Raw genomic sequence first — 25,064 nt, forward strand, 5'->3', positions numbered from 1 at the left:
AACTTTAAGAAGGTAACTTCGAAAAGGTAACTGAAAACATCTCACTTGGCATTAATTCGGTAAGTCATTAAATAACTATAAACATAACATGCGGTGGTTCTCTCGTCATTTAAAACAATTTTCATAAAGTGTTAATATATAATATTATCAAAATAATTGCATTTGTTTTAAATTCTGTGTGTGTATATGTGTGTTTTTCGTATTAAAGTATCATATGAAATATAAAGATAGTTTCTATAGCGTACAGATAAGGCATAACGTATTCCATGAAAATTTTGTAAAAGTTTGAAAATTGTAGAACTAATAAAATTATTAAAAACTTAAAAAAAAACAATTCTAATGTAAATCAATATATTAAATCTGAGTGCTATCGTATATATAAAACATATACAATAGAAAAACAATAATGCTAACACATACAACAAAAATCTAATAAATCTTGCTTAATAAGACATTAAATGCTTATAAGCATTGAGTCGCTTTTCATTCAAAAAAAAAATTAATATAATATGCATCTTCTCATTAGCTGCCATCAGATCCATTTGAAGAACAGTCTTCGAGTTCCGGCGCATTTGGACCTCTCTCCAATATGCGGAGGAGTTCTGTTATGTATCTTATTGTAAAATCTGGTTTAGGATCGTCCACCGAGAGACGAGGTTTATCCGTGGTAGGTATCCATACAGTTCCGTACAGTCCAGCCTCGATTCCACCTATTCGATAATTTTTCATATCATTTATACAATCTAATATCTTTTGAAAGAAATGTATTTCCGAAGATATTTCTGAAAGATTATAAAATTGTTAGAAGAAAATCTATTAAAAATACCTAAAATATCAGTCTCCAACTTATCACCGACCATGATGCACTCCTCGGGTCTTACTTTAAGAAAATGGCACGCCTTTTGAAATATTTCTGCTTCTGGTTTTTCCCACGGCAGATCACCGGATACTAGGATAATATCAAAGTATTGTTTCAATGACAGCTTCTGTATCTTCTCCCACTGAGCATTCGACGGTCCATTGGTGATTAGACCCAGCAGATATTTCTTCCTGAATTGACGCAGCATAGAAACTGTGTTTGGCGCCAGCATCATGTAGTGATATCTTAAATAGAGCCATCTTTCGTAAATTTTTTTTGCTAGATGCGAATACTTGTAGCCCAATGCTTTGTTCCAGAGGATGGTACGCCAAGCATCCAATGTGAGAGTTGCGTTGTCGGGACACTTTCTAAATTGCTTCAGATACGTGGCCGTTATCTTGGCGGACGCATCTTCCGGGATCCCATATTCCCGGTTCAATTCCTCAGTCAACTGCAGGTAAACGTACAATGTTAGCTCTCTTTTATTATAATCATATGTTTTGTGATAAAGAATGATGAGTGAAGAACTGAAAATAAAAAGGAAAAGATGAGGATAAAAGCAATTTCCACACTCAATAAAACTGTGCACGTAGATGATCATCGTGCTTGTATAGCAGAATTTCTCCTCGTTAGAGAAAAAGAGATTAGAATTGTTAGCAAAGCGATTTCTTGATAGACAAGATGTAAAGTAGAAGAGATAAATATTGAATGTGGAGTTCATTAATTAACGAAGATCTCAGGATGACAGGATACAGCGGTCAGTTAAGGATTTTTAGGACACTTAATTCATTATTAATGATTACCTAGAAAATGCATTGATTCATTGAAATACTCGAGCCGATTAGTGGACACTCGAAGTGGCATCCGCGGACGTTGCTGTAATCACAACAAAATGAGTTGTGCCAACAACAACAACATCATATGTTATTTCCAAAGCCTATAAGTTGTAGCTAAAAGATTTCTGGATATTAAAACATGAAACTTGTCTTTAAAAAAGATTACAATGCACACATAGCTTGCAGTTAATTGTTTCAAAATTATTTCCATTATCCAGTAATCTTTCTTTTAATACCTTTGTTAAAAATAACTTTATTAAAAACGTTAGACACATAAAGTGAAAGTGGATGATGGTGATGAAATCAAGCGAACGCTTACAAAATTTTTCTATTTAATAGGAAACTATTATTCTCATTACAAAATCTTTTCTCAAATTAAAACATCTTAGGATTATAGTAACATCAATACTATTACAATCTTCGCTTCCGCAATGTGGCAAAGTAAAAAGAAGCACATTTGATAATAACACACATACAAACGAAATATACATATTAAATCTCATGTATCTCCATATACATGATTTACTTAAAGAGTTTCTTCGAGCGATAAGTTTCTTAGTTTTCTTGCTTGCCAGGAAACTATTTCCAGACATGATGCTGTCTAAATATACACTGAATTGCGCGCACACGTATTTCGAATATCGTATGCAGGAGATGCGTAAAATAAATTAAATCGCAAGTCGCATACTACAGACTATTTTACAAAGATCTTAGTTCTTTATATAAAAGTTCGATTAATTGTTCGCCTTGCTTAATTAATTCTTCGCTACTTCCGCTATAATTCCGCATAATTTTTTTACATCGCTCGCGTAATATAAAACCAAAAAACTATACAATAATGTTCTCATTACTCAATCCTAATCTCCAAAGAGGCGCTTTCCAAGCTCCATCATGCGATGATTTCGACAGACAGTTAACGCGCCGCATTTTTTCAACACTGATGCGACGCTATCGTCAGCCTTCACCAAATGACACAGCAGATCCTCGAAGGCTGACTTGACATTCGGTTCCAGACCGCCAATCTTCACTCGTTTCAGCGTTTCGATGATCTCCTCCGCCCAGCCGGATTCTATCGTAAATTGTGACAACCAAGGTATCACTTGCAGCACGCCAGACATCGTCTGCATCCCCAGGAACCAGAGTTCCATTAGTTCCATCCAGTGTTCCTTGTAAGACATGGAAACTACCAGTTCGGTAGGATCATTGCTTTCATCGATTATGTACGCATCCCATAGGAATCTTATGGTAGCCTGAATGTAACGACATATCGAGAAATCATTTTTCTTGATACGTTTCGCCTGTTGCTTCATTAATAACAAGCCTAAGACTGCCAAATGACCGTGCAGCACCAGATTCTCCGGAATCTGCTTTAGCTCCGGCAAATTGTTGTAGATGAACTTCAGCAGCGAAATGAATGTCGGCGATTCCTCCACTAATTTTGCCTCCAGCACAGTGATGTTCATCAAGACATTGCAGATGGACACCATCGCGGTTCTAGAATCCTTCATTTCCTCCAGAATATGCAGATCCAGCTCCTCCGTGCGATTGCCATCTTGCAGAAGTTTTAGACGCTCCGATCTCGGCACTGGCGGCTTCTTATAGTGTACGATGGTCCAATGATAGGAGAGACACTCGAACAAGATTTCGTCTTGCTTATGCTGAAGAAGAATCTTTCTGGCAGCCTCTTCCACAGCCAAATAGCATAGAGCAGGCAATAGTAGTCTCAATACGTCAATCTCGCTTATTGGATCGTGAACGATTGGTTCTTCAGACGACGGTCCTTCATCTGCTTTAGCTTTACATTTGACTTTCTCGGCTAATTTCCTATTTCGATGCGCGTAAAAGGTATCGTTAGCCACCGTCAGCACGTATGGTAACACGGCGTAAACTTGCGGACGCATCGCGCTCGTTTCTTGTGCCATCCAAGCTGTAAGTACCCTGACAACGGCGCATATGAATAGCTTCTCTTTCACATTCGTCAATGTTTTCATCTTTGATACGGAACTTAGTAGACCGATAACAGCCGCGAAGGCGCCCTTCAAGGCCGTATATAAAGACTGTTTTTCTTTCTGCTCCAAATCCAGTTGATCTGTAACGATATAGCCGATTGAAATCTCGAGAATGATAAAGCAAGCCGTGATCAAATCGCTATTCTCGAGCACAGCTTTAAGTTGCTTGTCCTCTAACTGCATTCGGACTTCGATCGACGCCAATTGTATGAGCAGAAGGAAGAATATCTTTGGTTTTTCTTTGTCGGACATGGCCCAATCCGCGCCCAACAGATCTATCATCACAGACGCGAGTTTCAAAGCTGGATCCCGTTGCTTTTTACCTATTTTCGATCCTAGAATATCGCTTAGACCCTTGTGAATGCTCAACGGCCAAGATTCTTCCTTTGCATTCGTGGATATCACTTCTTTTCTGCAGGATTGCAATAAAGCCTGTAGAATGGCGCATAGCTCGAATTTTCTCTCTGTATGATCAGTTTCGAAGTCTAAAGCTATCTTATTCATTATAGCATGAAAGGGCTCAGTATCTGTTGGATTCCAAGCTTCTGGTCCAAACGTACTGACCAACGTGACTAGAATATTTAAAGCCTCATCCGTCTGAAAGGTCTTCTCCGCGTATATATCGCACATTTTTGGAATCGCTTTTTGCTCGAGCAACGCTTTCTGTCCAGGAGGATATTGTGCGATACACTGCAAGCAAGTGTAAGCCTCGCTGACGATGATTAGCATGTCGTCTGGCGCATCCTCGTCAGCCTGAGACACTATCTCCAAGAGTGCCGGGATATGTCCCACCATATCGGGATGAGAGGCTAATTCGGGATCTGTACAGAACGCGGAAAGAATGGATAATGCCACTGATTTATAGACTTGCGGTGGACAGTCCACAGGGACACTTGTGCTGGACAACAGCTTCTTGAGAAACTTAGCTCCGATGGTTTCAAAAAGCATTCTCTTGGCAGCAGAGTTGCAATCCTTGCCTTTCACCAGCTTGGTGACCATGAACAGCGCGGCGAACTTTTCCGAGTCGGTGTCCACCGCCTTTAGTATGGCCACGCACTTCGTGACACCCTCCGGGATACTCATGGTGTTCGACTGTTTAGAAAGAAGTAAAAAAAGAAGAAAAGAATGTGAATTATCTCTGAAGTCCAGCGGCAAAACTAATGCTCCAGTATCGACGTCGTCGATGTGTCCACGCCACAAGAAAGCAATTTCCGAAACCGTGCAGTTCTAAGAGGCGTCGGACCGGTTGTCGTGCTGTCCGTCGCGTATCATAGTTGAGAGCCAACTGGCAGAGTTCCCAGAACGGTCCTCTCGCTGCCTAGCCTTGCCCTTTGACACACTCACCGAAGTGGCCGAAAATAACTAACGGAGGATGCGGAACACGTGCGCGTGTCTGCCGCTGGCAACTGCTTCGTCATTAAAACTATCTCTTTGAAGTGTATCGGGAATTCCGTCCCGAGGCGTGTCGGTAACCTTAAAACTACCACGATTAATAATGTCGGAACAATGCATTAAATAGTCATCGATCAATCAGTTAGAATGTCTTTCAGAATCATTTCTGCGTGCAATAACAACAAAACATATTATCCCACGACGCAAGTTTTCCTTTAGGAAAATTTCTTGGTTAGAAATAATTTTCTTGATCTTGAGCAGGCATATCTCGACTCGTTTCGTGACCAACTTCGTGGACTTTGCACTGCTTTGCATGATCCGAGGAAAATCCGTCCACATTCAGCTGCACTTTTCTGCACTTTTCCGCGTCCAGCGAGACGAGGGTTCACATCGATTCGCTGGGGAGAGACGTGGAAAGGCGAGAAAAGAACGATTAAAACGAGGAGATTTAAAATCTCTCGCAAGAATCTGCGCGAGAATCCGCGCGAGGGTGCGAGATGCGGCGCCGAGAATAGCCTGGAACAGCCATCGCGTCGCAAAGAAAGCGCTCTATATCGGGGAATCGGCTCGTATTACACACGGGACGGGGAGAAGGGAGAGCGACTTCTATTCTTGCGACACGAGTGGCAAAACGTCGTGGGAGAGTGCGACTTCTCGCGAAGAGCTTAGCACGCTTGCCCGATTTCACGGCGGCAATCGGTCTGGTCTCGCTCTAGGAAAAACGGAGTAAATCGCTAATCAGATTTGGGGGAGTGGCGGGGGGAAAAAAGGGTTGATTCTTTAGGTAGTTCTTAGGTTAAGACGTGATCCTCCCGTACCTTGCGGCAAGTCTGACTGTCCGCTCTCCTAGTTTCCACGAGAGTATTGTCCAAATCGAAGAAGACGGCACTCAGAGACACGCTGGATGAGAAGGACCGTGAATTACGTCGCTCGCGGAATGTAGCTTCCATCGCCATTCCCTGTGACAGTGTAATGACGGCGCCAATTGAGCGCATAAAGTGCTACAAAGAGCGCTACCTCATTATCAATTTGTATATTGCACCATGAACTAATAAGTTACTTGATTGACCACAACTTGCAATTGCGGTACAAATTAGGCTCCGCTCAATAAAAGGAACAGGGAACAGAGAATAAAAATTTCAATTTATCAGAAATATGTATTGTGGAATAGAAATGGTTTAAAATAATTTTTGAATGGTAAAATTCAATTTATAAAATTAATTTTTCTAATTGGTCAACCAAACACTTCAAAGCATTTATAGCGAGACTTTAGGCGATATTCATAGTCTGTTGTTACTTTAAGACTGTTTTAAGTCATGTCTTAAGATGCTAATGCAACTTTCAAATTAAATTTGAGTACAAGAATTTGTTATAATACTTATTTACTATAAGTCTGAGTACAAGAATTGTACAAATAAATGTGCATACTTGTAAAGCTATAATATCTTATATATTACAGAAAAATTATAATTTTTTCTCTGTAGTTATCATCTCTGTTGATAATCAAACTTTGACGATAACATTGAAATCACAATTTAAAAAAAAAATCGAATATTATTGAGTTCTAAATGTATAAATACGTCTACTGAACTAAAAAATTGAAATAAATTATAAAATTAATATTATCAGTTTTTAACTCTTAACCACTTCAATATTCTCAAGGACGCGAACTCCCGTAAGGATGTCAGTTTTTAATAGTATCAGTTCTAAGACTTAAGACTCCACGACTGTCTATGATTTCAAGGTTAAACACAATAGGTACAGGCAACAAAGAATAACGAGTAGTCCAATCAGAATTGTGGTATGTAAGTTCGATATTATAATTGACAGAACTGTGATTGGACAGTTCGTTATTTCTCTGTTTCCTGTGCCTATTGCCTGTGCCTATTGTGTTTAAGCCTTTCTATGTAAAGGATCCTTTAATCATTAATCGCGCACGGACTATGAGTATTAATGTAGAAAGGTAGTCACAATTTGTAAAAATTTCCGAGGGAACGAATCGAAGTCCTTGAGTGTATATTCACCGACTAAAAGGTTGCAAAACTTTTTTTTTCGTTGGATTTTGGAACGCAGCTTGTTCGCCGAGTAATTTGTTCTTATTGATGGATTGACAAATAAGGACTTGGTGAATAGGTTTCATTCCTCATTTAAAACTCGAAAAAAAAGCATTGCAACCTTTTAGCACAATATATGGATATACAGTAGGGATAAGCAGCATCGGCATTTTTGATCTTTTTCAGAGTTTTCAGATTTCGCCATATCTTTTGTGATCAAATATCGTATCAATAGTATTAGGAATTACTGTCTATATTCAACAAAAAAAAAGAAGATAAAAAAATCTTAACTTTTCAGAATCTTCCATCAAATTGGTGAAATCTTCCATTAATCAGATACATTCACGCACAGTCACATTGCTTCATAAAATTAATTGCTGTAATCAGCTATTCAGGAGACATGATAGCGTCTCGTTTAGTAAGCGATGTCATGACGCGATTGCAGTAACGGAGTAAATGTAGGTTTTCTGCTTTGATCGGGATTGGTGCCACTAAAAACATGGCCGCGAACGATGCGCAAGCAAATATGCGCGGTTGAATAGAAAATGGGATCTTGTCCCTACTGTATATCTTTATACTGTGCTTTAGTACATGACTGTACGTACAAAGCTATCCTGACCGATTGTGTATCTCGAAATGAGATGAAAATTACAAAAGTAAGCAAATTTACTGGAATATTCATAATTTAATTTAATTCAATAACTAGTGAATTTGCTCATTTTTGTAATTTTTACTTTATTTCAAGATACACAATCGACCCCCTGAAGAATATCGAGTGGACCAAGGTGGAGAACCAATCAGAGTTGTCACTTTCATTAAACTCTGGGTGCTTTCTAATTGCTTAATACATCTTAACACAACATACACAGGAATGCACAAAGTGTATCATTGTGCGATTCAATTGGAACAGAATGTGTATGCTGTGCATAGTTGAGATCTGTTTCGGATAGAGTTAGATTAAATGTAGCTTTTTCTGCCTGTATTAAATAAAAAAAAGTAAAAGTGCCGGCCACTCAACGTCTTCCTTATAGCTGCTACAGTTAGTAATATGTAATTGTCACTAGAAAACACAAGCTTACACAGCTTTCGACTGAGTACAGAGGGTCGATTCTGTATCTTTAAATAAGATGAAAATTATAAGTGAGCAAATTTATTGTTGTTGACTAATAAAACAATCAGCATTCTAGTAAATTCGCTCACGTTTATAATTTTCACCTTCAAGATACAAAATCGATCCCCAGGTATATAGTGTTGACGATAATGGATAATTGGAACGCAACTTGTGTCGTTGTCCGAAAGTGTCTAGGGATTGCAATTGGAAAGCATTCTCAAAGAGTCGATTGTGTATCTTCAAATGAGATGAAAATTACAAAAGTGAACAAATTTACTAGAGTATTCATAATCAGGCCTATATTTAAGGCTTCCTTAAATTTATCTTCAGATATTCTACGAATTATTTCATTGACTACTGAGCATCTAAAGATAAATTTAAGGAAATCTTAAGTGCAAGGTCTGACTATGAATACAGGCAATAATTTAATTGGTCAATAGTAATACTTTTCCTTTCAAAATCTACAATCGATTCCCTAGTCGCTAAATTTGCAACTGCACTCACGAGCGTGGCGCAACTTTGTCGCGCGTTCGCAGCTAATTCTCTTTCGATTCAGAATTCCCGTTTTTATAACGAACCTTCGTTTCACCTCACCAGAAAACATGTTTTTACGCAGCCTCTCCTGAGGGCCACGTAAGATCTCGAAAACGATAGTTTGGGCGCCAGGCACGAGTGAGCATGCCATTCTTTATCGAAATTAATCGGGAGATTCTATACGCGATTTTCTACACAATTGAGAACGTCGACGGCTCTCGTAACCTGATTATAGGATCTCTAGGATACGATCAACGCGATGCTGCAAACGCTTTGAAGCGTTTTGGTCAGTTTGTAAAATTCTTCTTCTGTTTTGGTCCATTAAATGCTTCAAAACATTTGTAGCGAGACTTTAACCACAGACGCTGTCATGTAAAGACATTTAAAGGCTTAAACACAATAAGCACAGGCATATAAGTTCGATATTATTATTTTATTATGTCTCAGAGTTTTGATTGGACGGCTCGTTATTCCCTGTTGCCTGTGCCTATTGTGTTTAACCCTTAATATGACTGTAGACCTGTTCTTTGGTTTAACTTTGCATTTCATCCTTCTTCCTCTTCTTTCCTCTTGGAGATAAAAAAAAGGTCTGTTTTCTGTGGCTGAACTAGTATACTCTTTTGGAACTTAAAATAAGATAGATTTGATATTTGTTTAAAGCAAGAAAGCGAGTCTAATACAGAAACAGAAAACAGTTAAAAGGAAGAAAGATTAACTGTTAAGTTAATAAGTTCAGCCAAAAAGAACAGGCAATCGATTCTGTGTGTTTTCAAACAAGGTGAAAATTAAAAAGTAAAGAAATTTATTAGGTGTTGACCAATGAAATTATCAGTATTCTAATAAATTCGCTCACTTTTGTAATTTTCACCTTGTTTAAAAATACAGAATTGACCCCCTCAGGCCTTACACAAACGGATCCAGTGAATCCATTAGCATTAAGTCTTAAACACAAAAGCGAAGGAATAGCGATAGCGATAGAAATAACACGATTTTAACCTATCAGAAATCAGATACACTGGATTATACAGTTTCTGATAGGTTGAAATCGTATTGTGTTTGGTGCTTTATACGTGACGTTTTGATGTATTTTAGCGCAAAAGCACGTTCAAATTTGAAGAAACGACGTTAACCTCAAATAAGGTGTTTTTTGGCGCTTAATATTATCTTTGCAATCAATCGCAATGGAAGCGACCGCATCAACAGTGAGTCTCAATGCGGATGAGGATTTGGATGATTTTACTCCGGCAAAATTGGTTAAAACATTAGAAGTAAGTTAAGCCATACGAATCTACCATCAGGACTATGTGTCGTTATGTTCGTACACGTTTAAACATGTCTGTAAACATTGTCATTAAACATGTTTGTCTTATGCTTTGTTATTTGTCGCATAGAAAAATGGCATTACAGCTGGAGACATTAAGAAGCTCCAAGATGCTGGTTATTACACCGTCGAAGCAGTGGCTTATGCGACCAAGAAGGATCTCTTGGCGATCAAAGGCATCAGTGAAGCCAAAGCAGATAAGTTACAGCTAGAGGCCTCCAAGATGGTCATGATGGGCTTTAAGAGTGCCACGGAGGTACATCAAACACGGGCGAATATCGTCTATATCACCACAGGTTCCAAGGAATTGGACAAGCTATTAGGTGGAGGAATAGAAACTGGCTCTATCACAGAGATCTTTGGAGAGTTCAGATCAGGAAAGTCTCAGCTGTGTCATACTCTCGCTGTGAACTGTCAGTTACCTATCAGCATGGGTGGCGCAGAGGGCAAGTGTCTTTATATAGATACAGAGAATACTTTTAGACCAGAAAGATTAATAGCAGTAGCAGAAAAGTACAAGATCAATGGACAGTCAGTTCTCGATAACGTCGCTTGTGCAAGAGCGTTCAACACTGATCATCAGACTAAGTTGTTGCTTCTAGCCAGTGCTATGATGACAGAGGCAAGATACGCCTTGTTGATAGTCGACAGTGCGACTGGTTTATATAGAACTGATTACACCGGCAGGGGTGAATTATCAGCTAGACAAGTTCATTTAGGAAGATTTCTTAGAATGCTACTGCGACTGGCAGATGAACATGGAATTGCTGTGGTTATAACGAATCAGGTGGTTGCACAAGTTGATGGTGCTGCTAGTATGTTCGGTGGTGATCAGAAAAAACCGATTGGTGGTCACATTTTAGCACATTCAAGCACAACGAGATTGTATTTGCGTAAAGGCAGAGGAGAAACTAGGATATGCAAGGTATATGATTCACCATGTTTACCAGAGAGTGAAGCGACATTTGCTATAAATCCGGATGGCATTGGCGATGTAAAAGAATAAGTTTGAAGAGAATTAAAATGAATATAATAAATTATTACACAGTGATTTATTTTTAAGAAAACTGACAAATCTCAGCATTAGATATCAACTTATTTTTGTTAAAGTGAAGTTAAATAAAGGAACAAATGTTTCTCTCATGCGCGTTGGATAATGTTAATTTACATATCTTAAAATAATTGAAGAGTTCAAGAAAAGATAATAAATTCTGCACAGTCGAAGTTAATTGTTAAGTTAGTTAAGGGATAGATCATATCTATATTTTTCTAAATATTATCCTAATATATCTTTCTTACAAAACTTTATATAATATTATATTTCAAGGCTTTAATAAAAAAGACAATAAATATTTTCTTAAACGGGATGGTTCTCTTTTATTGTATAATTTGTGCAAAAGGATTAAAAATATTTTATTAATTAGCTTCTAAAGAATAAGTATAAATAGTATAATTTTCAAATTATTTTTATTTATAGTATATTTTGACTATTTGAATTCCAATTTAATTCTGGCGATTTTAATTTTTAGATATTTAATTTTGGATGCTATTAATAATTATATTGATTATTGACTGGCAATCATAGAGTACTTACTAGAGTAGATACTAGAGTTGATACTCGCACCTCTTTTACATGGCATTTCATATCAATTCTTGATAATTCGAAGATTTGCTAGCCTTCATGATCTTCGCAATCGCTGTTGCTTTTTCACAAAATCATATCAGTGAAATTTATAACGAGTTATACTTATATAGTAATTCATAATATTAGTATTATAGTTTATAATATTTGTATGTGAAATCTGCTATTTTTTCGCCGCCTTTTTCGAGCTATCATAAGCGTATTTCTTCGAGTCGAAAAATACCGTTACAATTACGTGAAGTGAAGTTCGAATGATTTTGTATTTCACACTTATTCAACGAATGTGTAGAAAATTCCGAAACTTTCACGAAGTCTGAGCATAATTAAAGAATTTAAAAAAGGACAATGAATTCTGAACAATTGAAGTTAATTATTAAGTTAATTTAAAAAATATGTAAAAGGTGTCTTCATTATATGAAGAAAAATATACTACAGTATATCTTTGTTAATTAGAGTGCTCGTATATGTTCTAAACAAATTAAACAGAATTGTGGCTTATTTCGAGCTTATAATTAGAATGATTTTTAATTAATACAATTAGCATAAGTTACATAAATGTAATATAATATTCTAAAAATTAATCAAATAATGTAAAATACAAACGTTTCGGCTTACAAAGCCTTCTTCAGTGTTACAAAACAAAAATACATTATTAAGTTATGAACTAAATAGATAACGAATATAATGAAATATTTAAAATATCATCAGTGGTGATTATATAGAATTCGAACGTCAAAATGTATTAAGACAGATTATTTAAAATATGAAGAATTATTTTTCATATTTTAAGTAATCTGTCTTAATACATTTTGACATTTTGACTTCTACATAAATTGACACATCACCATTGATATTTTAAATATTTCATTATATTCGTTATCTATTTGTTTCATAACTTAATCATATATTTTTGCTTTGTGAGAAGACTGAAGAAGGCTTTGTAAGCCGAAACGTATTTTATATTATTTGATTAATTTTTTAAAAATATTATATTTATGTAACTTATGCTAATTGTATTAATTGAAAGGTCATTCTAATTATAAGCTCGAAATAAGCCAAGACTTTGTTTTTTTTTTTTATTAATGTTTCTCTTGTACATTTTCCCTAAAAAATTGGGAGATACTCTATGAATTATTTTTCAGCTACTGAGCATCTAAAGATAAATGTGAAGAAGTCTTAAATATAAGATCTGACTATGAATATGGGCCAAAGTAAGAATTTGCAGATAGCTCCTTGTAACTTTTGAAAGCGATTCTCGAGCAGATGAATTAAGAACCTCTATCAAGCGATAACGTTGCAGAATATGGCGAATCTCTTTGTGTATACATAATGATGTTTTTACATGAATAAGAGAATTATTTGGCTCTCCATTTCGAACAGTTTAAAAAAATCAATCTGAGAACAGAAATGGATTATTTACGACTAGTCCATTTATCTAAAAATGGATCACACGATACTAGATTTTTGCTTGAATGATAATATATATACAAGCATATCGTGTCTCTTGATGCCTGCTCTAATGTATGCTAGAATTCGTTCATGTAGCGCTGCATGCTGCATGATTTTTATATTTATTATGGATTACTTCATGGCTTATTTCCTTGCATGCACCAATCAAAAAAAACAATTGCTAATTTCATAATTATATATTCAAACGTCGGATTGTATGCACCAAAGCAAGCAAAACGGCATGCATGCATGCTTATCATTCATCAAGAAATCGAGCTTCATGTGATTCTATCTTAATATAACAATTTCATTATTAAATATTAAATATTACTGCATTTTTTATTATGCTAATTATATATAATTAATATTATTATTTCGTAGATTGAAAAGATTTTAAAAAAGAAAAAACGTAATAAAGAAAAGACAAAATCAGGAAATAAAAAAATCAAAAAATATCTAAAAGAAAATAAGAAGAGTGAAATAGTGTTGAAAAAGAATCTAAAGTTTCTATGTATGTCATCTAAAATAACATTGATGAGCATTTCAATGAAAATAGGATTAGAACTATAAAGTCTATATTCGGAAGGGAATAAAAGAAAATTAAAGAGGGAGATTAGGAAAGCATATTGCTGATTTAAGCAATTCAGATATTTTTCCTAATAGATCTAATCTGTCATTACATTCATCATCATTCTCCACACACACACGCGCGCGCGCGCGCATACTAATGCGCGACACAACTAATATAAAATGTACATTTTTTAAAAAAGTATATTTTCTAATAAAATAAAATTTTCTAAACATTATTACAATTTGAATACAAATTTTTTTATATATTTTGTTTTGACATTTCATTTATCTTTACACGAAAGATTATGTTCAAAACTGAATATAATTGATTATAAGTATACAGTAAAATAATGGTCTAAATTGTCTAAAATTGTATGTAAAAAGATAAATATATCAAATTACATTATTGAGCACATATGTATGTATGTATATACATAAATACGTACATATATATTAAAAATAGATTCGAAAATATTGCCCATTTCATATCTCTCGTTAATTTTATTTTCCTAAAAATGCCATGTTATTCTATAATTCGTCTCATATATGATCATAATTAACATCCCTGTTGATTAATTATAGATAATTTTACAGCATCATTGATTCGCAATCGTAATTACGATGACGTTCTATTGGCCACACTAATCGACAGGTTTCGTAACAGGATAATTCAATTTACATAAGCGTTTGTTAGACGAGATCAGACTTTTAGTGTGTGCGTATATTATATACTCAAAAAAATCTATAAAATTGTAAACTATAAAATATTAAGCTAATCAGTTCTTTTAATCGATACTATAATGTACACATTTGTTCAGAATCGCGATTTAATAGAAGAAAATATCACTTATCGATCACTTTGGAGGCACTAAGTGGCTTATAATTCAATCGGCTTTAATCGGTCATGGATCCATAAGATTCACTGCGGAAGCCCGGAGATTTAATTGGTATTCCCCGAAAAGCATAGCCGCTAACCATTTATACTGCTCATCTTTGGACGTGCCCGCCAAAATATTCCCGAAATATGGACTATCCTTACATCTGAAAAATAATTGAACGTTATTTTACCAAAAAAATAATTGAACATTTATAAATATTAAATTATAAAAATGACAAATATTTGTTGATGTAATAATGACAAATTTATTATTACATCCATTGATAGAATTAGTAAATAGTATTTTTACCTCGTTGGCTTTTTGTTTTTTGTGATAAACGTGAGGGACCAGCTGTAAAGAAAGCGCAACTAGTAAGTATTTTTCAAGAACTTTATTAAAACCGTAATGTATAACTTTATGCTATATTTACCCCATCTGTGGATTGCGTTTAGGCTCATGTCCCAAGTACCAAATGATGTCTTCTATCTTCCACTCATGAAGTTTCACGGAGCATACCTTATCCTTATAACAAAAGAGCTTCGCCTGGCTGAATTCGAAGAGGTAAGTTTTCAGATTCTTTGTCTTGATGTCCGCAAATTTAAGTTCGCCGGAGATCGTCATAGGCGGCTTTACCTACACAGAGAGGAAAGTGAGACCGAGAGAGGGAGAAGAAACGTAATTAATTTCAATTAGATCATATCCTGTTTTCGCAGCGCATGCGGGACGCGTCTTTCTCTTCTCTGTAATCACGCAATTTGATCCGTATAGAAGCTTACGCACGCTTTGTACAGCCTTGAACTCGTTTTGTTATTATAAATTTAGATCATGGGAATTCATAAGATAATCTTTGCATATGTGCTAACAGCAATTTCACTGCGATCATCAAGAACTTTGATTTGTTTTAGCGAATTTTATCTGTTTTGTTTTTAATATGTACCAGAGGCACGATGTCCTTGTATAATCGGTCTTTTCTGAGGATGAGGACATTATCCTTTCTATCATCCGAGTCCCAGTACCCCCATCTCGCCACTGCTTCCAAGACACGTTCGTTATGATGCAATGGTCGCTCCAGCGCGCCGGACAAAGTATATTCCTCTAAACACAGCTCGTGAGACGGTAAGTTGGTTTTCTCAGCGAGTTCTCGACACACATCGAATGCGGTCTTCTGAGGTCCGATCTAATTAATCAAATTTATTTAAAAACAAATAAATGAAAAATTATATTTATAGCTACATTTTAATCATTAGTAAGAATTCAAACAAATTTTTGTTGACAATATAGTATATAGTTTACAATAGTTTATAATAGATTTTTAATATATAGTATAATAGATTTTGATCTACAAATACATAAAATTATAAAAAAAATCCTTACTGTAACATTCACACACTCTCCATTCGGTGAAAGGATATATATCCAGATCTTGAGATCTCCTGAGGGTGCACCTCGTAATCCATTATTGGACACATGATGTTTTTCCAGAATCTCCAGCATCTTCGCTTCCTTGGCCAAATCAGCCGACGACAATTGGTAAAGTTTCGGATATAGTTTGATGAGATCACCGATGACCTTGATTTCCGTCCGGTTCCATTCTTCGGCGCTGTTCTCGCCAGCATGCATCAAAGTTGGACCCCAGACTGCCGAAAGATTTTCGACAGTCATCAGATTCCTGGCACTCTGCTGACTGAGGCCGTGAAGATGCGCTAGAATCCGACGAAGCGTCGCCGATGTTATGGGATTTAGAGTGGACAATAATTTTCGATAAGTCGCTATTCTGTTTTCTTCGCTAGTCGATTCTATAAAAAGGGAAATAGATTTTTATATTTTTTGTGTTAACGTTAATTTTTTCAAAATTATAATTAGTCATTTAATATCTCAGACATTTTCCGCGTCCATTTTGTATTGTTTAAGTCAATTTTAAATGGCTCACGTTTATTACCTGAGGCAAGACAGAGTCGGTCATGTATATTAGGAGGAAACAATGATTCCGGTAAATCTCGAAGAAATCTTCTAAGAACCGTGGCGACGTCGTGTTCCGAGTAGACATTCCGTGTTATTTGTGTTGCCCACGCATCTCGTCTGAAAGCCTCTAATAATTTTACGACGGCACTGCTTGATCCACTACGACGATAAATACCCTCCGTCATCATACCTGAAAGATAAGATTTTGTAAGGCATTTAGTGGAATTTCAACAAAACAATTTTACAAACATATTTAATGCAACCAACAGTCTCTAGCGGAATTTAATTATCATACAGGAAATGTTTTTTTGCTATCATTAATTCTAATGATAGCGAATTTAAATGTCATTGTAATACATTATAGAATGTTCTATGATTGATGTTATAAGAAAGAGATAATGATCTTATAAGAAAGAATAAGAGTTGAAAATTTTCGTTTTTAAAGCTTAATCTGGAAAGCTGGAAAGCTTAATCTGAAAAATGGAGACACTATCATCAGTTACGGGATATTATCAGACCCATGTATGTTTCCATAAAATTATCTTCGTTCAACGATACAATGATGATGATAATCACCATGGGCATAGATAAAGTTGACGCATTTGTCCAAGATGACAGGTACATTATCCTGCGTAATCTGTTGTTGGTCTAAAGCAGGGCCGCAGTTCGTAGCTGCTTGATAAAGCGCATGTCGCCACGCGGTCGACTCGTGGGTTCCCGATGTAGCAATATGCAAGGCGCCATTACCTCCAGCATCTACAACGACTATTGGAACAGTCCCGCACGCAGCAATTGGCCCTTCTTGATCTCGCAATACTGCAATGTCACAATATTATAATTTCACTAAACAGTAGCACAATAATAGAATCTTATTACGCGGGAATTAAATTTTAACAAGAATTCTTTATCTCTTTTTAAAAACAATATTTTTAAATAACTCATTGATTAATATCAATGTAATATTATAATATCGATGTAATGATTAATAGCATTCGTGTATACAATATGTATATGATTAGAATGATTAATTGTGTTGCATTTTTAATCGAATGGTTCGTATCGCATTGAGCCACTGATAAGATAACTAAATTCAGTTATTACCGCAATTAGGTCACATTTTTCACATTTTAATTATAATATTAAGTGGGTCACGATAATTTCAACAATGAGTTGAAAAAAATTAAGGCTAAGGCAAATTAATTGATATTGATCACACATGAACGAATACTGTGAAAGATACAACGAGAATAAATTGATTTAACAATATAATATTAATTTATTAAAATAAGTTAATTTTTTTCTTATATATTTCATCTATTTTATATCATATTTTTATGTTATACAGAATATTTTATATTTGTGAGAGACTAATCTTATATTTATATAATATAATAGATTGAATTACAAAATTTCAAATTTTTGTTTAAGTTTAATAATAAACTTACCAATGCAACGCGCTTTCCGTAGATCTACGTGTTCAAAGTTCACAGCATAACTCACAGCAGACTCCAAGGTTTTCGTGTAAGTCAGTATTCTTTGTTGCAAGAGAAGCCAAGCTGGGAACCAAGTACCTGTTACACCTTCCTAAAGGGATATAAAGGATATATTGTAATCGAAGAAAAATAGAAGATATGTTTCATATTTTTAAATTCAGTCAAAAAGAATTTAGCAATATACTGTGACAATGGAAACCAAAATATTCAGAACGCCCGCAAAACTGTAGAAAAAGAATTTGCATATCAAAGCATATAGATTTCCGCTTTCGCAAGCGCGAAACGTTTTTAACGTTGCAAACATTGAGGATTTTGTGGTATATCATATAATAATATTTTCAAGTAAATTTCCAAACTTTAATGTCGAAATAATTCTATAATAAATAATTTCTTAATTACAGTTAAAAAGAATGTTAATATCATTAACGAAAAAAAAGGATATATCAATTTGACGTACTTTAAAATATGACTGACGTAAGCTTGTAAATTTATTATAATAGATTAATATAAGATTGTAGGACGTAATAAAAAAATAAAATACGAAAATGAACAATTCTTGGTAATTAATTACACATAGAATGTTTTTGTACACTATTTTTACTAATTTTTATTAATTTGTTTTTGTGTTCAAAGACATTGAATTTATTACATTGCTTTTTTATTATATATATATATATATATACCTTCAAGTAAGCCCAACCTGCTCTGGTGAATTCAGCGGTGTACTTTGTGGGAAAGATCGGTGTGCTCGCTTCTAGGATTCTTTGAGCCCAAATTCGTCTCTCGGCAACACCTTTCGCATAGAAAATGTGCACACTCGGTCTGCCCGCACCACTAATCGCTATGCAATGCACCGTCTCGCTGTCCATGGTTCTGCACATTTCGTAATTATCTTCATCAAATAATCGCGATGACCAGCTGACGAGCTAGCTACATCTGATGTGCCAATCGTATGATGAGTCAAAGGGAAGTAAAGATACGTAGCGTTAAATACAGATTACACGCATTGAAGTGAAGAAAACTGCGCATTTAGGATCATGCTATTGCATCGAAAGAAACGATTTCTCAGGAAAAAGTTGGTAAAAGAACTTATCATTTGCGTTTATACGTATAATATTAGATGTAGTAAAAAGAAATCCATTATTTTTCCATTCAATTTCAAAAATAATGGATTTCTTTTTACTATACCTAATATAATATATAATTGCGATATACATATATATTTATAATATTTATATTATAATAAATAATTTAATTGTTTCTCAGATTATGTTTGAATATTTTAGAGAAATAATCCTCTTTCGTGAAATCCTTTTCTTCTCGTTTAACAAAGAAGGCCTTGAGGCACTGTCTTGTAGAGTGAGAAAGAGAGAGAGAGAAAGTATTATAAGTCTGGAGGAACGTTTGCATGGCATTAACATTTGAAGTCGGTGTTCGTAAATATGTGCCAAACGAGTGAGTCACTTTATTATTCAGACAATAATGATAAGCTAGTGAATTCGACTTGAAATTGTATTTTCTAATTTATAACCGAAAAAAATGTAAGATATCTGAATTATTCTGTGTACAATAAATAGATTTATTATTGATAAATAATTTTATCCTAATAAATTGGATAAAGTTAATTTTTAATAATAAATTGAATAAAAACGATTTTTAGTAGAAGCTAGCTGGACGTAAAGAAATATTTAAAATCATAAACAATCAATTATACAATATTGTGTTTACGTAGTAAAATATCAGACTCACTTAACATCCTGAAGCAGATGAATACTGTGTACTGTCTCTAATTCCACGACCTCTTTCAGCGTAGACATGCTCTTGTCAGCGTAGAACGATAATTTCCGATCGAGCAACACTGCTGCTCTCGGCACGAGGTCCTTGGCCCTCTCGATACCCATTCCAGTCCTCCACAGAAAAAGAACGATATTTATTATTTCTAATTAATACTCCAATCAATGCGATCGCTCAGTTTAAACGAACGATTTAAATGTCAGAGTTAATCAATTACTAAACGGAATCATTGAAATCTTTTTTTTCTATAATCTTTCTATAATCTATTTTATAAATTTTTATTTTCTTTTAAGAATTTTTAAAAAATGTTTAATGATAATTTTAAATTAAAATTAGCATAATTTTTTAAATTTGTAAATCAAGAAATTTTCATTGAATTATTGAAACAATTAAATTAGTCGATGATTTTATCGTTCGATTTGTCAACTTTATAAAAAAAAGCTGCTTTCGGAAGCTCCATGAAATATATTTCTCGCACAAGTTCATATTACTTCTTACCTATATACTATTCCCCTATGTGTGACCGGATTGTGCGGAACGTTCACCTTCGGCCTCTCCATTCGCAGTGACCTCGAGCCGGACTCACCGATATGTTCGCGAGTCCTGGCTAACAGTTTACTACCACTCTTAACAAAACTGATCACATTAGGCTTGATGGCGTGCACCGTGGATTCCTGTCGCAGTTTCTTTAATTTTTGTATCATGCTCACTTTGCGGTTGTCCTCGGCGACTTTCGGCGTCACCGAAGAAGAATTGGTAACATTCTCCTCATCATTATTGGCAAGTGTCGTTGTTGTCACAGTCATATTGGCATTTGGTTGAGGAAGCGGAGGACCCTTCATAGAAGGTTTCCTGGGAGGAACAGCCGGTTGCTTTTTGGTCACCAAATGCGCCAGTTTTGGCAAGAGAGGCGGATTTTTGCTCGAAGCTTGAACCTTGTCGGGTTGTTCTACACCTTCTGCTACGTCATATTCATTTTTGGGAAGGGAATCAAATCTCTTGGGTGGCTCCGGAGGTGTGATACCAGAATGTATCAATTCTTCATCCTCTTGCTCCTCTTCGGCGCTCTCGCGAAATTCTAACGTACTGTCGGCACTACTAGGCAAATCGTTGGTAGCCAACAAAGTCTCAAGCAACATCAAATCGTTGTTCTCGTAATTGCTATAAACATTTTCGTCTTCGGAAGTCTTCGCGAATGGATCGAACTCAAAAAGTACAGACTTGCTGCTTTGCACTCTGGTATCCGAAGGACTCGTCGTCGGTTCTTGTCGACAATCGGCTTTCGGTGGCGATAAATTTTCATAAAGAGAATTTTGAATGGAAGCTTGGCTCTCGAAGGACGCACAAGAAGTTCGATCTACTGGCGAAATTTTCCTCTCAAAAGATTTCTCTAAGCTTTCCTCTTCTACGTTGGATATCCTGTCCACTTCATCAACATTCTCACCTTTCGTGCCTGGCGTGACGTCATAAAAAGTCCAAGAATCTGATCTCGATAGCCTTTTGGTAGACGTTTCAGATTTGTCGAGCGATAGATTTGCGTTGACATCAGACAAATTTAGACTTTGGTCGGAATCACTAGCCTGAAGAAGATGGATTTTGAAGAAGATGGATTTAAGAAGGATAAAATTCACACATTTAGTTATCATTTACTTATATAATACGACAATAATTCTAGCGTTTAAAAATAAAACTGAATATTGAGAATAATGAATCAGAATATAAAAATAATAATATTTTTTATTGCAGAGTTATGAAGAGCGTGCTCTGATTTTACCTGATTTCGCGAGAAGCCGAGGACATTGAAGTCGGGAAAATCTCGCTCGATCTTGTCGGACACCGTAGAACTGAGTGTGTCGTATCGGCCGCTACTTCCCGACGTGACGGATTGCAATTCGTCGTAGATAGATTCGTCCGGAAGCGGGGGTGGCGGATAAACTGGAGGCGGCGGGCTGTGTCTGCCACCGGTGGATAGATCCTCCTCATTCTTCATGCTTCTCAGATTGCCGCTCAAAGGACTATAAAATGAGATGCTGCTGAAGATGTTGTCGGCCGGCATGGACACGCATCTATCCTCCTCAACTGGATCTTTGAGTTTTTTCTGGACACCGCCTTGGCTGACTACGTCATCCTGATTCAAAGATGATAGTCGCCGAGTCAACAAATTCTTTACCGACTTCTCCAGCCGAATACTGGCGTTTCGCGTGCTGGAAATAACGGCACGTCCCTTCACCGTCATCTTCTCTGAGATCTCATCCTTCAATTGACGCGAGCTCGTACTGAGGCTGCGGAAAAACTCGTGGTTGCCGCGACTATTTTCGCTGGTACTACTGGTTGATCTTAAATCGTCGCTTTTCTCGGATTGACTCGATTCACTAGTTGGACTGGAATGAGTCGATGGCAAGGTGGTCATCGGCAAGAGTCTTCGGGGCGCCGGTATCGGTCTGCTCTCAGTTATGACTGATCGCGGCTTTGGTATCGGCTTCACCTCCATCATGGAGATTGATTCTTCCATAATAATATCACTTTAGTAAGATAATTTTAAGTCTTCTCTGATGTTAACCCATTGATTCTAAGACATATAAAAGTTTCTCTAATTCTTCGTAGCTCGAATTAATACAAGCTTAAGTTGAAAACTTTTTTTCTTCAATTTATCAAAGTGCCTAAATATATTTAAAGTAATACATAAAATAACAATTGAATAATTCAATTATTCAGCTATTACAGTAATATTAAAAGCGGATAAAATTTTTTCAAATTTTTATAATTTTTTTACATTTTTTTTTTTGCTTTTATTATCACAAGCTCTAACTCTCATAAAAGAGATGCGCTTTCTAGAATATCTTCAATAAAAAATGTGTTTTCCTAGTGCCGCTACCAACCAGGTCACGCCTATTATTTGTTTTCAGGTTTAATCAAATTGTTATTTCTTCGTACTGAACGCGTGACAAAACAAACGAGCGACGCAAACAGAAAGGAAATTATGAATTGTCCCAGTGTGAGTCATCGTTCCGAAAGCCGATACCGTCGCCCATAGTTTCCGGCTAGTATTTCAACTGACCGACGAGTGAATATCACATCTATCATTCCATATTTGTACTTTAACTCTTGCGCCAGACATCGAGCATTATCGCATCTTGCTCCTATCACCTTCGGTAGCACTTCAAACGAACATAAGTATGCATTTGTGTGGGGAACGTTACATAAAAATGGATTCTCCAAGCAACTCAAATATATATAAGTATCGGGACAAAGCAATAAGTCGCGATAACGTCAAAAAGACACTTAAAATGAATTGTAACTGCTATTTTGACATCATTTTGATGTCATAATTTGTGTTCTGCTTGGGTACGTTTAAAATACAGAGTTTCACGCTGATCTTGTTTTATATATATTATTTACTTCTTTTTTTTTTTCTCGTTTAAATATTACGAAAATCGTCTCAGGAAAAGAGGAGAGAAAAAGAATGCAAAAGAAGATGCGGAAATATGTGCAGTCATGAAGAACATCTATCATGAAATAAAGAAGTGACGTATCCGGATGCGCTATTCCAATGAAAATCATGATTCACGGTCACATGATCATCAAATCTACGAGTTTCTCGAATTTTTCGTGAGATTTATAGTACAAACGATAACTTATCTTTTAACCTTATCTTTAAGAAGTCTAAATTTCTTCGAGATAAGAAAGCACATTTCAAATAGAAAGAACAAAGTGTTAAAGCAACGGACAACCGATTAAGGTAACAAGCTTTAATGATGACATAATGATTCAATGTAGATCGATAATTTTCCAAACATTAAACAAATTTTATCTAACTATAACTGATGTTACATGTCATGAAATTTTATGATTACAGTTATTTTAGATGAATAATAAATTATATAATTACGCAAGGCAATGTTTGTCAGATATCAGTCAGTCTATTTCAGATACATAACTCATTATGAAACATCTAGAAAGCATTGCATTGATGTGTAAATAACAACGCATCATGAGCTCTACAATGAAACTAGCAAACACGACAGTTTGCGCATCGCAATCAGTATTATAATTATTATTCTCACATCAAAAACACCTGCTTTGCCGACGAGAAATTTGTGTTAATGTTTTCTATGCGAATTGAAGCCAATTCAATGGAATAAAAATAAGATTCTTTAGGTATGTATGCCTTGTAGTATCGCGCGCGTATGTAATTTTAAAAAATTACATACATATTTCTTTTATCAGACTAATACACAATCAGGGTGTTTTCAAGAATCGTAGTGGAAATAATTCTGTTGTTTGTCCGTCAGTGACACAGGTCAAAAACCTACCTCGTCGTTACTGTCACGGTAACCGCTTGTCCCTTCCTGCGGCTCTTCCTTTTCACGAATCACCGCTCCCGTTTACTAGCAGTAAGTCCACTGTCTAAAATTACATTTCGTTTTTTCTTCGTAAGAGTTTTTTTTCGAACTAAAGCTATGCGGGTTCCATTTATTTCCCGATCATTCATCTAAATTCCGTCCATGATGTGGGTTCACTATTTCTTTTCATTAACACGTGACTCATTATTCGTGCACTCACTCGCATACATAAATATTATGTACATTATCTGCAAGTTTTCACAATTCGTATTTATTCATGCAAATACGGCGCATTTACACGAATGAATCATAAATGATAATAAATATGAGTAGTAATACTTTTTTTTACAATTAATTTAATTTAAGAATAAACGTTAAATTTTTCTTGAAGATAGAAACATTTGATAGTTAATAGTGATTTTTCTTGTACGATTTACATCGGCCATTTTTTAATATAAAATTTTAACATCGAAATGTTTGTTTCAGGTCAAAAAACGAGTTTCTAGAGAGAAATGCAAGCCTAGTACGCGTTGACCGAGAGGATTAATGAGTTAAAGAGACACTTTGCGCGCGCGGCAACGAGCGGAGAAAGATGCGCGCGCGCTCCAATGCACATATACATTGATGGACACCGATATACACAAACACAATGAGCGAACTGTAGATTTCACAGTTTGCGAGCGCAGGCCTTCTCCTTTCTCCTCGTGGGAGCTCGGATGGTTTTGGACTATATTTTTAGAGTGTTCGAACTCCGATACTCGATTGCGTTTTACCAAGTCCGCATCTTGATTTTTGTGTATATAGAATTGTCGACATT

At 35.7% G+C, this 25,064-nt stretch overlaps 4 protein-coding genes across 5 annotated transcripts; 1 reads left to right on the forward strand and 3 right to left on the reverse strand.

The window, feature by feature from the left end:
- Positions 1–522: 522 nt before the first annotated feature.
- Positions 523–1,460, reverse strand: LOC108692586 (N-acylneuraminate-9-phosphatase). Its single transcript, XM_018200897.1, has 2 exons — positions 827–1,460; positions 523–710 (listed from the first exon to the last, which is right to left on the reverse strand). Exons 1-2 carry the CDS (start codon positions 1,458–1,460, stop codon positions 523–525), a joined length of 822 nt encoding a protein of 273 aa, XP_018056386.1.
- A 660-nt stretch (positions 1,461–2,120) lies between these two features.
- LOC108692671 (neurochondrin homolog) lies at positions 2,121–6,217 on the reverse strand. The gene is made up of 2 exons (XM_018201033.1): positions 5,915–6,217; positions 2,121–5,808 (listed from the first exon to the last, which is right to left on the reverse strand). Exon 2 carries the CDS (start codon positions 4,785–4,787, stop codon positions 2,553–2,555), a length of 2,235 nt encoding a protein of 744 aa, XP_018056522.1. The 5' UTR covers positions 4,788–5,808; positions 5,915–6,217; the 3' UTR covers positions 2,121–2,552.
- A 3,713-nt stretch (positions 6,218–9,930) lies between these two features.
- On the forward strand, positions 9,931–11,259 carry LOC108692620 (DNA repair protein RAD51 homolog B). The gene is made up of 2 exons (XM_018200958.1): positions 9,931–10,063; positions 10,187–11,259. The coding sequence occupies exons 1-2, from the start codon at positions 9,977–9,979 to the stop codon at positions 11,120–11,122; spliced, it is 1,023 nt and encodes a 340-aa protein (XP_018056447.1). The 5' UTR covers positions 9,931–9,976; the 3' UTR covers positions 11,123–11,259.
- A 2,999-nt stretch (positions 11,260–14,258) lies between these two features.
- On the reverse strand, positions 14,259–24,607 carry LOC108692692. 2 transcript variants are annotated; one of them, XM_018201075.1, is made up of 13 exons: positions 24,218–24,607; positions 21,679–22,473; positions 20,403–21,484; positions 19,860–20,018; positions 18,794–18,983; positions 18,063–18,201; positions 17,194–17,433; positions 16,595–16,807; positions 16,030–16,451; positions 15,593–15,832; positions 15,086–15,288; positions 14,965–15,006; positions 14,259–14,818 (listed from the first exon to the last, which is right to left on the reverse strand). In XM_018201075.1, exons 2-13 carry the CDS (start codon positions 22,414–22,416, stop codon positions 14,680–14,682), a joined length of 3,807 nt encoding a protein of 1,268 aa, XP_018056564.1. In that variant the 5' UTR covers positions 22,417–22,473; positions 24,218–24,607; the 3' UTR covers positions 14,259–14,679. The 2 variants fall into 2 exon arrangements, with proteins under 2 accessions (XP_018056564.1, XP_018056565.1); XM_018201076.1 differs by lacking the exon at positions 24,218–24,607 and having other exon boundaries at positions 21,679–22,537.
- Positions 24,608–25,064: the final 457 nt, after the last annotated feature.

Source organism: Atta colombica, unplaced genomic scaffold (genome assembly GCF_001594045.1).
Source record: "Atta colombica isolate Treedump-2 unplaced genomic scaffold, Acol1.0 scaffold78, whole genome shotgun sequence".
Taxonomy (NCBI): Eukaryota; Metazoa; Arthropoda; class Insecta; order Hymenoptera; family Formicidae; genus Atta; species Atta colombica.